Raw genomic sequence first — 15266 nt, 5'->3', positions numbered from 1 at the left:
TACAATGGTTATAGTGAAGGAGGAATGGCAACTGAAAATGCAAATGAAAGAGGAAGATGAGGTAGACTTGAAGAAGGACAGAGGAGGAAAATGTGCTTAAGTTCAGTCAAAAATGTAAGCAGCTCCTTGAAAACGCACTGAAATATTAAGTAGATCCTGGCAGTGTGCATGGAGGATGACTTGTAGCAGTGCATTCAGAGAAAGTGTGGAGAGCTATTGCAAAGAAAACTTAGTGACATTCTCTTACCTGGAGCTATAAGTGGCTAATAACAGATCTACTTTCCTCTGTTCTCTGTCCCTACTGAAGCACCAGCTTTCCCTCCTGACACTTGCATGTGGTTTCCTCTGCTGAGAGGAAACAAAAGGGAATTGCTCACTTGGATGGAGGATTTCTTGAGGGCATTTGCCAGTACGACACTTGTGTGATCTATTGAGTCTATATCTGGACTTCTCAGAAGTAGAAAAAAGGCAGGCATACCTGTTTTACTTTCTTTTATGGAAAAAACCCCACCCACTAAATAGCAGATTAAAGACCTATTCTGTCTTGCTTTTTTCTCAGAATTGTAAAGCTAGGTGTTTGCATCTATACAGGAAGTGTCCCATCATTGTAAATCCCACATATAATTAATTGTTGGAATTGCTGTTGGAAAGCAAGTGGGATCTTATTTGCAAAATTGAAGTTTCTGGTATGAGTTTTGGCAGTTGTGCAGAGCACTGGAACTACAGAAAGCTTGTGTTGCACAGTAAGCTGTCACTCATTCTGCTCCACAACACAATGAGAAATCTCCCCGCTTTGGTATGTTATGAGTAATAGTGCAAGTCATTGCATTAGACAGTCTCGTGGGGCAAGGTGGCCTTGCCCCAGAATGAGCCAGTGTTTCTGCACTAATACTGTTTTGATATTACTTCATTTGTATGCTTGCTTAATTTAGAACATTTAGTTATAATTGAAGACATATTACAGTATTCTGTAGCCTATTTCTTATTCTTGGATGATAGCTAGCTCCTTATGAGATCAGGGATGTACTCAGGGTTGTGTTTTTTTCCTACTGCTGGAATTCAATAAAGTTGTTAAAAGGCTTTGTTACCTACACTCTTTAAGGGGTAAATATATTTGTTAAATGTTTATCACAGACCTACAGCAAACAGGCTAAATACGAGGGGAAGGGGAACCACTTAGTTTCAAGTTCAGGCTCTGCGCTTTTGAGGTAAAGGCTTTGTGCATGTATCTCTAAGTGTAAAACCTACCCCTCCTTCTCCAGTTTCTTCTTTATTCGCTCTTCCCTTTCCTTCACTGGAATAACTTATGCTTCTGGAATAAATATTCTGAAAAACCTACTGCGTGGGAGTTTTGCGGTCACTTTGAGGCCAATTTCAGAATAGTTTTTGCAAAGCTTTTTCTTGTGCAGTGTGGTATTCTATCTGTCTTAATAAGGAAAACTAGGCTTGCTCCAATTTCACCTAAAAGGAAATCTACCAGATCCAGGAGGATTGTTTGTAACTACAGTATTTCGGTAAAGTTTTCCAAAGGAGTACAAAGCCAAAAGTTTTACCAGTTGCTCTTGTAATACTATGAATCCCATGTAAAGCCTCCCCAATAATTTGAACAGAGTTGCCTCTTCACGTTTTATATACTCTTAATTTGCACAGGAAAATAAAGAACAAAAGAGGAACACAGGCCTTGTCCCTCCTGGTAAGCATAGTGTACTTCTCTTAAATCATCTATGAAGGGGGGCCGGTTCTTGCAGAAGACTGCCAGAAGGTTGCACTGAGCTATGCAGTTCATACAGTAACAGTGTTACTTAGCTTGGAAGGGACCTTGGGAGCTCTCTAGTCCAATCTCTGTCTCAAAGCAGGGTCAGCTGTGAGCTCTGAGTGGGTTAATAAGGCCTTTATCCCATGGGACCTTGGAAAGGGATGGAGACTGTACAGCTTCCCTGGGGAGCCTGCTCCACTGCTTGGCCATTTCACAATGGAAAAGGTTTTCTTTCAGTTGTGTCAGAACCTCCCCTGCTTAAATTTAAGACCACTGCCTGCTTGTGTACGTCTGTTAAAGAGCCTTATTCAATTGTTTCAGAATAATAATAAAAAATATCAAGAAGCCTTATTCAGCTGTTTTACTTTGCAGGTATTGGACTGGGTGCCCTCCCTACCCCATGCCCATCTGTTTTTTGTTTTGGTTTTTTTTTTCAGTCTGAACAGACTCAGTCCTCTCATCCTCTCCTAACAGGGCATTTGCTCTAGCTTCCTGACCCTCCTGATGGCCTGATGCTGCAATAACAGGGATTGCTAGAGATGGGCTTTTCCTCTAAGTAAGCCTCTTGGGGAGGGGGGGAACTTCCAATTCTGTTTGTAACAAGATTTAATAATATCTCTTGTGTTGCTGTAAGAATGGAGCTGTAGGATTCCAGGTCTGCCTCAGATGCTTAACTTATAAGTTACCTTGTTTGTTGAGTAAAGCCTACTTCAGTTTGGAATTCCCTGACTCTGGTCTGTAGTGGGAGCATTCACTGTCCATGGAGGGCCCTTGTGGCTCTAGTCTGAGGGCCACTTGTGAGAGCAGGAGGGTGCAGTCTATCCAGAGCGTGGCCTAGAGTCTTGACTGGAAAATAATGAAATGCAGTTCAGATTGGAGCCTAATTCACGCTGTCACAGCTCCGCTGTGTTGGTAGAGTTGAAAGAACATAACGGAGCTCTGGAAAATCAGCAACTGAAGACAAACCTAAGGTTTCCACCTCAAGGCTTCTGAGCTCCTGGAGGCTCTCCCTGATGAAGGTGAGTCATGTGGCAGGCAGCCTTTGTGTTTGAGGGAACAAAAAAATCTGTGCCCTGGAAGCAAGTCCTCCTCTTTGATACAGCTGTTGCTGCTGGGATTTCTCAGCTGAGTGAGATGTTCGTGCTTCAGGGAGAGGCAGGTGCTCTGCTGGGCTGGTATGGCAGCGGGGGACATGGGTAGCACTGCTGTTCAGGGGGAAGCGAACCCTGTCAGAAACTTGACCTGGGAATATGCTGCCCTGGGTAATGAAACAGTCATGGCTTGATGCCTGGTGCTGGATTTGGAGACTTTTTGGTGTCGGATTGTCAAGTTGTAATATTAATGTAGCAGGTGCCCTGGGACTCGTGACTGATTTGCATTACGATGTTGTTGTTTTTCTCCTTTCCTCTTGATAAACAACATTCTTTGCTAATTGCTTGAGATTTTTTCCAACTATGATTTTTTTTTTTTTTTTTTTTTTTTCCCCCCCCAGGATGCCACAGAATGTGCTGCTGATCCTTTTTCCTGTTGTTTTTCTTCAAGCCTGCATGCCGTTCCCGGTTTCCCCGGCGGGCCTCGCTGGGAGGTGAGGCTCTGCGGGCAAGGTGTGAGGAGACAAACGGTCGCCTCCCTCTGGCGATCCGGCCTTCAGCCGCAAGCAGGGGAAAGGGTGTCCCGAGAACTCCTGGATTTACCCCCGGTGACGAAACACCGCGGCGTTAAACACCTTGTCCTCGTAACCCTTCACTTGACGCCTGCTCCCGGCGCCGCGGCCGCGGCCGGGGCCGGCGCGGAGGAAGGCGGGCGGGGCGGTCCGCTCCGCCATCCCGTCAGCGCCTCTGTGGCGCGGCCCGGCGGGCGGGCGCCGCCCGGCAGGTGGCGCTGTAGCCGCCTGCGCCGCTCTCGGCTCTTCTCGGAGCTGCGCTGCGAGGAGCCCCCGTGTGTCCGCCATATTGGCGCCCGCGCCGCAGCTGCTGCGCGTTGTTCCTCCATCTCCTGCCGGCGCGGCCGAGCGGAGCCGAGCGGGGGAGGGGACGTCGGCGCCGCCGGGCGGGAAGCGGGGCGAGGAGGCCGAGCGCTGCCGGGAGGAGACGGAAACGAGCCGGGGCCCGCGTCCCTCCGCGCCCGCCCCCTGCGCCAGCCGCCATGGCGAGGAGGCCCGGCGGCCCCTGAGCGAGGCGCACACGCACACACAGACCGAGAGTAGCCCCCCTCCCGGCCGCGGCCCGGCCCGGCCGCCATCAGCGGAGAGAAGCCGCCCGGCTCCCGCCTCCGCCGCGACATGGAGGCCGTGAAAGCCTTCAACAGCGAGGTGTGTAACCCCCTCCCCGCTCCTTCTCCTCGGGGTCGGGGAGCGGGCGGGTCCCCGGGGCCCGGCGCCTTCCCTGCGCGCCTCGTCGCGGGGAGGGGGCGGGCACCGGGGGGGGGGGCCTCGTCGCGGCGGAGGGGGGCCGGGGGTGGGGGAGCGCTCCCGCAGGCAGCCCCGGGGGCTCCCCGCCATGTCGGGCGGGAGCGGGCCGTGGTCGCCGTCCCTGGGAAAGGGGAGGGGGGAGAGGGTAACGGAGGACACCTCCCCCCCCCCTCCTTCCGCCGCGAGACTGAGGAAGACTGAACGGAGAAGAATAGATCTGGCGGCGGGCTGAGGGGAGAGGAGGGAGCGGGCGGAGGCCGAGGTGGAGGAGGCCTCTTTCCTGCGCCTGGCGTGCGGTGGGGCGGGGGATGCCCGGCCAACTTCACGCAGCGGCCGGAGGAGGCTGCACGGGGGGTTGGGGAGGGGGGTGGGGGGGTGGGGTGGTGTTGCTGGATCGCCAGGCGCGGGGTCTGTGCTCCTCCCCGCGTCCCTCGACTCTTCTGCCACCCTGCTCCTCCTCGCTTGTTAAATGTGTGCCCGCACCCGGCCAGCGCGCACTTGAACACCTCGCGGAGCTACGTTTTAAATCTGGGGATGGGAATACAAAGGCCTGGAGGCTCGTCTCCTTGTTTGAGAATAGCATATTCGCTGTGGTCAGGATGGAAGCAGATATTCCTTACGTCCTGCACGGAGCGCAGGTCCTGCACCCGAGCGCTGTGCTGAATGGGCTACGGCACCCACAAACACGCGCTTACAGGCTCAGGTATTGATACGGCACCTGGCTGTTCTTTTGTGCTGGTAGTTTATTTTATTGCGAGGTAGCTCTTGTGGTATCTCAGCTTTGTTCCTCTTCATTGCCAGAGTTTGTATTGTTTGTATCTTTAAGTTAATATAAGAGCAAGGGAAATAAATACGTTTTCTTTATAGGAAGTCATATGTCTTAAAAACCAGATTTTTACTTATATTAAGGGTAGAGAGTATCAGCTCTGGTTACAATGTATACTTCTACAGACTGCTCACATATCGGAGCTCTGGGTTGCCCTCTTGGTACCCCCAGTGGGAAATGTAGTACGGTTTTAATGATTTTAAGAAATACAATGCTGGTTTAGGTTTGTAGTGGAACAATGTGCCAACCATGTTGTTTCTACAAGCCACAATAAGATAGGTTTTTAAAATGGGCCGGACTTTCTAATAACTCAGGAGCGGTTGAACAGCTGTAACTGATGTGCAATTGTAGGTGTTGCACTTTATGCAATTTGAATTCTTAAGTAGAAGAAATCACATTGTAGCCACTAAAAGAAAAATAAATGCCAGAAACTATTCTTTTTTTTCCCTATTTTATTATTTGGTTGGCTTATGTGCTATATTGTCAGGTGGGGGAAAGGACCGGTCTAGTTGCAAGAACAGAAGAACATAAGTAGATTAGAACCTTTTTCTTGTATATACCTACTAGTGTGAGCAAAAGTCTTCACTTTCATATTGAAAAACAACTTCCGTCTGACTTGCTGGACACTCAGATATAAGTACTAGAAAGAAAGGTGAGAACTGTACTGAAGAGGAGACCTTTAGAATATGCCTTAAATCTTTTAAATGCTTGAAAACCAGTAAACTTTTGGTTGTCAGAAAAGAAAATGCAGAAGATAAGGCAATGACATTTTAACCAACTTATCTCCTATGGTATAAATAGACAGCATCTATGAATAGACTTGTTTTTATGACTTCTCTTTCAGTTTTAACCTGTCTCTCTGTATTTGAATGCTGGGCTACACTGGTAGGAAGGTTTTAAAGATGCTATGACTAAACCCGTGATCCTGGAAGTAAATGGTACAAGACTTACTACAGTTTGAGGAATCCCGAGTGTCACTGCTAGCCACTCCTAACACGTCTCTATACCCAGTGCAGAACTTGACTTTAACTTAACTTTCTGTTGTTGTCTTTGGTCTAACTGACCTACAAACATTTTGCATTTTAGAACTGTGAAATGATTAATAAATATGTAAAGTAGCTGAAGTGTATGAGTCCGTAGATTGTAGTTTGTGCTGTACCTAAATGCTTTTGATTAACTTACAGAATATTTGTACTTCACTTCTAAAAATCCTTTTCTTTGTTTATATTATGTTTTAAGGTCATGTTATACTCCAGAAATGACATCAGAGTTCTGTTCTAGAGATTTTTGGTTTAAAATAGATGTAAATTAAATTTAGCAGGCAATGGAGTAGACCAAATTGTACAAAAACTTTTACCATACTTTGTCTTATACAGTTTGCATTCAGTTTTACAATAGTTTATGTAACTTACTCGTGAAATCCAGATGACTCTTTAGGAAGAACATTCCGAATACATTTAAACACTTAAGTCTGCAGGTTGGGTACTTCTGGGGCTGGGTTTTTATTTGTTTATTTGGGTCTTTTTGAAGGAGGGAGTTGTGTTTGGATTCTGCAATGAAGCTAAAATAAAGGCAGCTGTCCATCCAGGTAGTATAGCCTACTCCAAACGTGTGTGTGGGCTGAGCAATATCTTGTATTACGGTTATCCTATATGACAGTCAGAATTGAAGTGATTAACATAGGCTTGCCATTGATTTTATTAGAAAGAAATATCTCAAGTTTATTTGAACTCTGACTGCTGGAAGTAGTGCCAGCTATTGTGGAAAGCTGTTCAGCGTCTAGTGATGATATGTGGCATTGTCAGTGCTGTACCTAATCATATATAGAAAAATAGCCCTAACATTTAAAGTCTTGGGAAAGATAAATTTAAAGATGAGAAATAGTCACACTCCTAAATAAAACATGCTTAGTATTGTTTTCATGTAATTATTGATGTTTTACTGTTTGATTAAAACTGCTTGGCAACTGATAAATAGAATATTGTACAACTGGCTTAGTATACCGTTAAGGTAATTGGCAATGGTTTTTACCACATGGTTTATCATTTGCTACAGTTGACATCATGAAGGCTAACTATTGCAGAACCATTTTCCTCCAGGTCTCAGTTCAGGCCCTGAGTTTCTTCTGAAAAGCACATCCAAGTCAAGAACAGGTCTTGACCAAAGAAAATGACTGAAATGTTTCAAATTCTTTATATGTTCTATGAAATTTATTTTGTTAACAAGGGATTGAAATGGACTAGAGGCAAGCACGCGTACTGTTGCAGTTCCGGCACTCGGACGGTAATGGTTTAATTACAGACTTACATAATTAAAACTCAGTATTTGTTATATAGTCAGTTCAGTGTTATAAGTCTTGCTGGGAACTTCAAATCTAGCTATTCTCACGTTGGTTTTAGGTACTGTACCTGAAGTTGGTTTTGGGTGCTATACTCCCCAGAGTTTTCTTGCAGTATTTGTCCTTTGCAGTGGCGAGCTTTGTATTTCCAAATTATTTTTCACTTTATGATGTGAAGAATGTGTGCAGACAAGCGTGAAAGGAGACCCATGGATGCCTTAATTCTGAAACACATTTAATTCTTTTTTAATTTATTTCAATATGAATCTGTAGAATAAATGTAAATAGTTTTACAGGCATGTAAATAGCCATAGGACTGGAATTTATTTTAGGGGAAATGGAGATCACAAACCAGTTTTAAATACAACACAAACTGGATATTTAAAGTAATACTTTGTTTTGCTGTGTTAACTGTATGTTTTAAGTATTGAATAACAGGAATCTTGAAAGGACATTTATTTAAGTTTTCAAGGGCAAATTCAGCTTAGATATTTATTTAATTAAAAACTGCAATAGTAATTCACTGATGTAGTTCAATTAAACATAGCATTTCTATTCATTCAGAGTTTTTCAATATCTTTAGTCACATACAGGCACAGATCTCTTCATCTACAAGCTTGGTTAAGTTTTGCTGTCCATGATGCTGCCCTTACCAATTTTTTTGCATGCTATTTATTTAAAAACAAAATTAAAATATTTCATGCGTAAGCTATGCACACTTCGGTCAAATCGTTGAAAATCACTTGTGCTTTATAAGTTGCTGAGACTGGCACCTGCAGTTTTGCACTACAGCCATTTAGAAGGCTAGCAGTGCTAAAACCTACTTAGGGTAGTTTGATAGCTTAAAAACAAAAGCTAAAAACATACCTAATTGTAGAGTTTATATTGTTGAATCCAGTGAACAGTAGTTGTTAGCATCCAGTGCTACAAATTTGAGCATAAATGTGGTGGAAAAATTACAGGTTTTGTATTTGTCAGGCAACGCAATATATTATGATACTGGAGAGGCAATTGTGGAAAGGCCAATCATATATTAAAAAAAAAAAAAAAAAAAAAAAGAAAACATAATAAGGCAAAGCTGCTCCCTTGAAGCCCACGATTGACAAAGTCATGTGTCTTCTGATTCCTTTCAGAAATGCTGTGTTCATTTGAGCTTGTTTCATATAAAAAGTTTAATTCCTTTTCTCTGTACAATTGGGTGCTGATGTTTTCATATACAAGGGAATTGAATGGAAAACTGTCATCATGGAGACAGAATATGCTTTGTCTTAAAGTGTTTTAAGATGAGGATGCACATAAAGCACTGTAAGATTAAGGTAGTGATTACAGTTTGTTTTAAGAGGGATGTGGGTTCCTATGCCTTTTCTCTTGTTAATCTAAATGTCTTCTAGGGTGTGAGATTCACAATTAAAATTTCCACAGCATTGCTAGGCTGGGGTTCAGCTGTTACAGTGAAAGTGGTTGTCCTTGAGTAGCTCTTGAAGTGGAGTCACAGTGAGCTTTTGGTGTGTAGAATGGTTGAGAGCCACGTAAAATAAGAAGCGATACGTAAAGTGATCATTGCTGCTTTGGGGTTAACTGGTTCTTCTGAAATTTGTCAGTGGTAGGGACATAACAGTCACTGATCATTTGCTGGCAATGCTGTTGTCTATATACTTTATTTGCACTTCATTGTTGGCTGGTCACTTTCATCACGATCTTTCTTTAGAAGGTATGTTTTAAGTGGCAGTGGGGAACAGTTCAGTTGACTACAATTTCAGAAATGTGACCCTTGGAAATAACCCACATTTTAATTACTGAGCACTGGAGTATAGGTGAACAAAACTACAGAAGTGTAAATCAAATATTCTATTTTAGACTATTTAAATGGCATATTCTAAGTCACTGAGGCGGCTTTTTCATGAAAGAATGCCAGCTGATGCTAAAAAAAGCTAAATGGTATGCCTCATGAAGATGCTAAATAGAGATTGATGCTGAATAGCTGGGGAGAGTGGAAAAAAAAGATGCTCTTGAAATGAGGAGCCAGGACTTTGATTTGTGCAAGTAGTGATACTAGCAGTTATGTATGAGGAATGGTGAAAGGGCATGTAAGCTACTCCCTGGCAAGATATTTTTCTTAGATTCTGCTGCATGTTTCACATTGGCTGAAGCACCTGAAACATCTGCAGAGCTTTTTTCCTAGCTGCTGAGAAAATGAGAAAACTTGTGTCTGTTTCCTCTTCTCTCTCACTAATATTTTACCAGTCATAAAAAAAGTACAACCTTACTTCATATCCTGTGCTGTTTTGAAGGATTCTGCAACTATTGTACGTTTAAAGCTTTCTTCTTTTTTGTTTATCTGATAATTGCATTAACGGTCTGATATTTGTAAATTTTGTCATAGCAAATTGGGTGGAAAGCTTTTGGTTTACCTCTATTCTTATTTTTCAGAAGAAAAAGTTAACTTGGTGATATTTGCATGTGCATGTGGACACACATCTGAAAAGTTGTCTCTGTTTTTCATTCTTAACCTCTGGTGTGGATGTGAAAAAGGTCTTCAGTTTTATTTTGCTTTATAATCTCAGTGTTCCTCAGAGAAGAAACACTGGATCTTTATAAACTGCATGAATTCCTTTAAGGTACACCAAAATATGTAAGAATTTGTTAATTTCCCTTTTGCTGTCAGGAACATTAAGAGCAGTATCAGTTAAATGCAAATATTTCACTCTATTGCATCCCAGCAAGAGTTGAACTTTGCTGGTTCTCAGCTATTTGCTTTTTGTTAAAAGGACACAGGGAAAGAAAGCCCTTTTCTCTTCAAGATACAGTAAATGTTAAATTGATGTTCACCTGATTAAATGTTTTCATGTGTGCTGAATAAATATTTACAGTTTTAATGTCACATTTTCAAAGACTGATCTGACCTTAGACTTTTGCAAGCCGCAGAGTCTTGACTTCTGCGCTTGTAAAGACATGATCATGCAAGGCTGTGTTAAAGGCCCAAAATGTTAGGGCTTTTTTGTGCATATCTTGCTCAACGACCTCATTTCTTTTGTGAAGTAGTGTAGGACAGATTATTTTTCTGCCTTTGATACATATACTTTAAATTTCTTCTTAAACTGTGGTCTGGATTAGATCCCTATGAGCCTGTGAGGGTAATGTAGATCTCTGGATTCTGCTGACACTCTTGAGTTGTAACTGGATAGTTAGAAGTATGAGTATTGATCCTGCTTGCTACTCATTTAGAGGGCAGTGAACCATTTTGTAGTTTAAAACAAATGCACTTCTGAACTCTCATGACTTCAGATCCTTTGATTTTCACCTACTCACTAAGACCATGCCTGGGGCTACAATCTTTAAATTATCTTAACAAGTCTTATTTGAGTTTGCCATCAGCAGTCTGTTTTCCTGTGGCAGTTCTAAAAGTGGAGTCTAGTAATCCAAATGGCTTTCTTACAGGAAAAAAAAACCATTCCGAACAAAAGTATTTGACAAAGCAGGTCTTAAAATATGGTCTAGACACATGATTACTTTCATGAGGATTTTTTTCACTTAGGAAGAGGCCCACTTTTTTCTTTCTGTAAAATTGGTTCATCATTCTACCTCCAGAAAGGCACCAAGAATTTTATCCTGAGTGGCTGATTCAGGCTTAGTTAGAGCCTGTGTTCCTGGCCTCAGCAGCCTAGTGTAACTCCATCGTGAGCCCTGGGACAGTGGTGCATAATTGTCTGTTCACGTGTGTATCCTGAGTTCAGTGAGCTTGACTTTGAACTCAATAAGCAATACTAGTCCTTGTTTCTGTATTAAAAGCTTTAATGAATTGCATGTGCATTCCTTTTCTTTCTGTTTCTTCACTTTGGAGCTTTCTCCAGTATTTCTCTGGGAGCACTGACAGCAGCAGCAGTCAGCTAGGTAATTTTATTAACCTTATTCAGCAGCTGCTTCTACACTGTGGGTTACATGTTCTTCAGGAGAAAAAGAGTATCTTCAGCTACAGCTGTACTAGTTCTTGTCTTCAGCTGTCCTTGCCAGTTGTACATACCAAAAGGAGGCATTTTTTAAATAGAATTTAAAAAGGAATTGTTAAAATTTGGAGGAAGTAAGAGGAAATTAAATGAGTGCATTGCCACCATGGCCCTCTGTCAGATTTATCCCCACCATAGATGTGTATTTCTTGTAATAGCCTCATGTTTGTGCTGGTATGATTTTGGCAAGTGAGCTACCATTTGTACAAAAATGGCAACTATGGATATACCACAACTTATCATTTTCTTTCCACTTTTTTTCCAAGAGTTTGCCTACAGAGCTTACCTGGTTTTACTGGGTACTGTTCTTAATTGTATGAGGTGGGGTTTTGTTGGTTTTTTTTTTGTGTTTGTTTTTTTTAAAGTTCCAAACTGGATTGCTATCTTTTCTCCTACCATTGTGATTATACAAGCAGGTAGCTGGTGGCCATTTTTCTGATGCTTTGATGTTCAGAAACATAATGCACCTGTTTAATATAATAAAATAGATGTGTGGAAGGCTTAACACCTTTGTTATTTTGTTTGCTGTTGATGGTTTTTGAGGGTTGGCAGTGTGCGCTCTGGTTCCCATTTACAATGAGGGCACAAAAGAAGATGTGTAAAAGTGGAGGGGCAGAGCTGAGATCCAGGAGGCAGTAGTAGCGAGGAATGGTGGTTTGAGTGGATGGTGGCTGAGCAGTAAAACAGTGTGGAATAGCAACAGCTGAGAGATTGAAGGGACCTGTTTTGGTAGCCTTGAGCTTGTTTATTGTTAAGTTCAGTCTATAATGTGAAAGATTGAAGTAAATATTCTTTTATAAACACTGATGAGAACTCACAAGGTGTTCTATGCAAGGTAGTGAACAGCTGTCTTACATGTTGGAATTGGAATTTATAATGGAATTAGCATGCATTTTTGGGAAAGATACTTCAGAAGATCCATCTTCTTGCTTGTGTTGCCTGTCATAGGGTTGAATGTTTCCAAATACTCATTCATTTGGATTTGAGTGGTAAGGGTTTCCTTGTTTTTTTGGTTTTCTGTTTTTAGTATATTAGTTACTTTGAAAAACTGAAGTAGATTTAATTATGTACATCCTTTGCTTTCCATCCCTATTATTCTATAGCTCATCTTTTCTTTAAGGAAGTACAAAATACTGTAAATTGTTATGCACTATAAAAGTGTTGGTTTAAAAATCTTGGCCTCATGGCATGACTTTATGGATAATTTAGAGATTAGTATGATAGATAAAAATACAATTCTAATATTTTGATATTGATGTGATTGCAGTTTCAGAAAGAGAAATAATCATAAATGTCTTTGGATTTTCCAGAGATTAAGTCCAAAGGGCTTAGAATGTGTTAACTAGATTGTTGGAAGCCTATGGAAAGATCTGATCAGACTGAAGTTTTTCAGAATCCCGAATCTTCTATACATATTAACAAAACAAAGCTGGTTCATGTGAAAAGGAATAGGTTATTCTCTGAATCTGCTCTAAATTACAGCTTCAGATAACATGTTGATCTTCATAGCTTGGTTACCAGATACGCAGTAGTAGCTACTGCTTCTTAATTTTTCAGAAGAGTGAAGTGGAACACATAACAGGAAAGGAGGAACGTTGATGTAAGAAATATATTGGCTGGAGAAATGCAACCCACTATAAACTATGATTTTTTTCAAAGTTTTTAATAATGAAGTTTCATTGTGACTGCAGGGGATTTTAAACCATATCTAAGGAGAAAACATTTTGAAATTAATATGATGGGATGGCTTTTGCTGTGAGCCCTAGAAACAGTTGGCAGAGAAAATGTGTGAGTCTTTGATTTTCATACTGTTTAGGATCTGACCCTATATTTCATATCTTACAATTGTAGACGTGTGATCGTATTTAGACTTACTCTAAGGCATTTAACTCTACTGCACCACACTTTACCAAACCAGTCTGCTGCGACAAGAGCAAAGGGCACTTCTCCAGTGCGGGCAGCCCACAAGCTCACCTCTGGAAATCTACAGAGACTGACATTATGCCTGAAACTGGCTGATTTTCCTGTTGGTCATCTAGAATTAGCTATAAAATCATGATAAAATGGTAATGATGGAAGTCAGCCATATGGCAGGAATGATGAGAAAATTGCAGAAGGTGGAATACCCCAGATATATTCCTTGTTTTCTTATGTGATATGCTTTCAAAGATCATCTGGACTTTTTGATCAGTCTTTCCTTTCTGTTGTTGAGAGTTTGGGCATTGGTAAAGCACCCAGTCTTGCGTAGCTATTTTATGTGGTCCATTTAGTTTTTTCTAAGCTTTTTGTTCCCATGAAGTAGACATCCTAAGTTACTATGAAGAGAAAAAGGGAAATTGTATTTTATGGCTTGTAAAGGGCTAGGAGCAAACGAAGTATGTTCTAGAGGCTATTCTGAACTAAACATCTGTTTCCTAGTTGCATGCAATTTAGGAAACTAGAGTTGAATCCAGGTGGTTTATTTAAATTCCGTTTTTTTGTTTATAGTCGGTTTGTACAAAGCAAGTTGTACCAACGGAACTTAAAAATTTTCTTTGAAAGTAGTAATGAAGAGGGTTTAGAGGAAATTGTAAATAGGCTGTAATATGCCTTTTGGCTCAAATATATGAAAACTAAAATGGAATTTCGTTGTTCCATCTCAAATTGTTTAGGTTCAGTAAATTGAAAGTCATAATTCTGCTTCCTCAAAATGAAAGAAGTAGAAAAAGGACTGAGCAAAGGCAGTGATGGTAACACCTGACTTCTTCATGTGCTGAAATGTGATGGACTAGAGAGACTGCTGTATTAACTTTGCATCTTATTTCACTTAATTGCTTATACATTCAGTTAGGATGTCCTTTTTAAACATAAACATATGTGAAGAGTGGTATATAATACAGCTGATGTGTTGGAGGTAAGCTTTTCATGTAAGTGTTCTCAGTTGCTTTTGAAATTTTCATATATCAGTTAAGTTCAACAGTAAAAGGAAGACACGCATTGGGGTATCAAGTGTATTGACTATTATTTTATGTTTGTTAATTTAAACCATGCACTTTTAAGTGTTTGAAAACAGTTGTATTAAGATAGTTGGTCTTGAGTTGCAACCCTCTCTTGTTCTCTGCTTTTTTTAAATGTTGGATTTTGACAACTCGTGTTGTCTCAGTTGATTACTGGAAGAAAAGAACTTTTTGTTGTTTTCCCTCCAAACTGAATACCTTATGCAGAATGGAGCATCTGCCATTCTGGTCATCCTTTGTGCACATCTTTGGTATATATTTTAACATTTCTGTGTGGTGCAGAGAGCAACAAGGTGCTGATTTGGTTTAAATAACAGTTGTCATTGGTAGGTCCTAGTTGGAATCAAGGAAAAATCCTATTCATTGAGGGATGGGCCCATGTAATTTAAGTAACTTTTCCAGAGGTTAAATTTCAGCAGAGTGTATAAAATGCAACATAATAGAAGTTTGTTGATTCTGTCCTTTTTTTTAAAGCAATAACTGGCAATACTCTTCTCTTGTTCTTTGCAGTGTGGTGATATAAATATTTGGTAGGCAATTTAGTGACTATTTCTGTATATACAATTGGATTTGATTTATTTTGATGCTATTGAAATGTGAAAGAAATTAACCTAATTTATTAAGGTAATATGTATTAGGCTTGACTTCTAAGTATTTATTTCTTCTTTTGCACATCAAAATTACAGACATTTATTATTATATATCACGTCTGGTTAGTGTTGTGTCCTGGTAGCATCCAGGGAAGACTTTAAAAATATTTCAGTAGTGATACATGTAATTGATATCCCTGACAGCACTTCTGGTCATAATCTCATACTTAGAGATTGGTCTGAGTCCTACAGTATCAGTATCACAATGTTTATTCCCTTAGTTGCTCTAACAGTGTAACAGATATTCATCTATATGAATATCTGTTCCTTTGTATCACATGAGAAC

General features: G+C 41.0%; 1 protein-coding gene across 4 annotated transcripts in view; it reads left to right on the top strand.

Moving 5' to 3' along the window:
* Window positions 1-3673: 3673 nt before the first annotated feature.
* SCAF8 (SR-related CTD associated factor 8) overlaps window positions 3674-15266 on the top strand; it is a 168838-nt gene continuing 157245 nt past the window's right edge. For all 4 annotated transcript variants that reach the window (XM_049801207.1, XM_049801206.1, XM_049801208.1 and 1 more), the window contains exon 1: window positions 3674-4067. In XM_049801207.1, coding sequence (XP_049657164.1) covers window positions 4038-4067 — 30 coding nt within the window. In that variant the 5' untranslated portion in view covers window positions 3674-4037. The remainder of the gene's footprint in view (window positions 4068-15266) is intronic.

This window comes from Accipiter gentilis, chromosome 5 (assembly GCF_929443795.1).
Source record: "Accipiter gentilis chromosome 5, bAccGen1.1, whole genome shotgun sequence".
Taxonomy (NCBI): domain Eukaryota; kingdom Metazoa; phylum Chordata; class Aves; order Accipitriformes; family Accipitridae; genus Astur; species Astur gentilis.
This window is presented reverse-complemented; position numbering and strand designations above follow the sequence as displayed.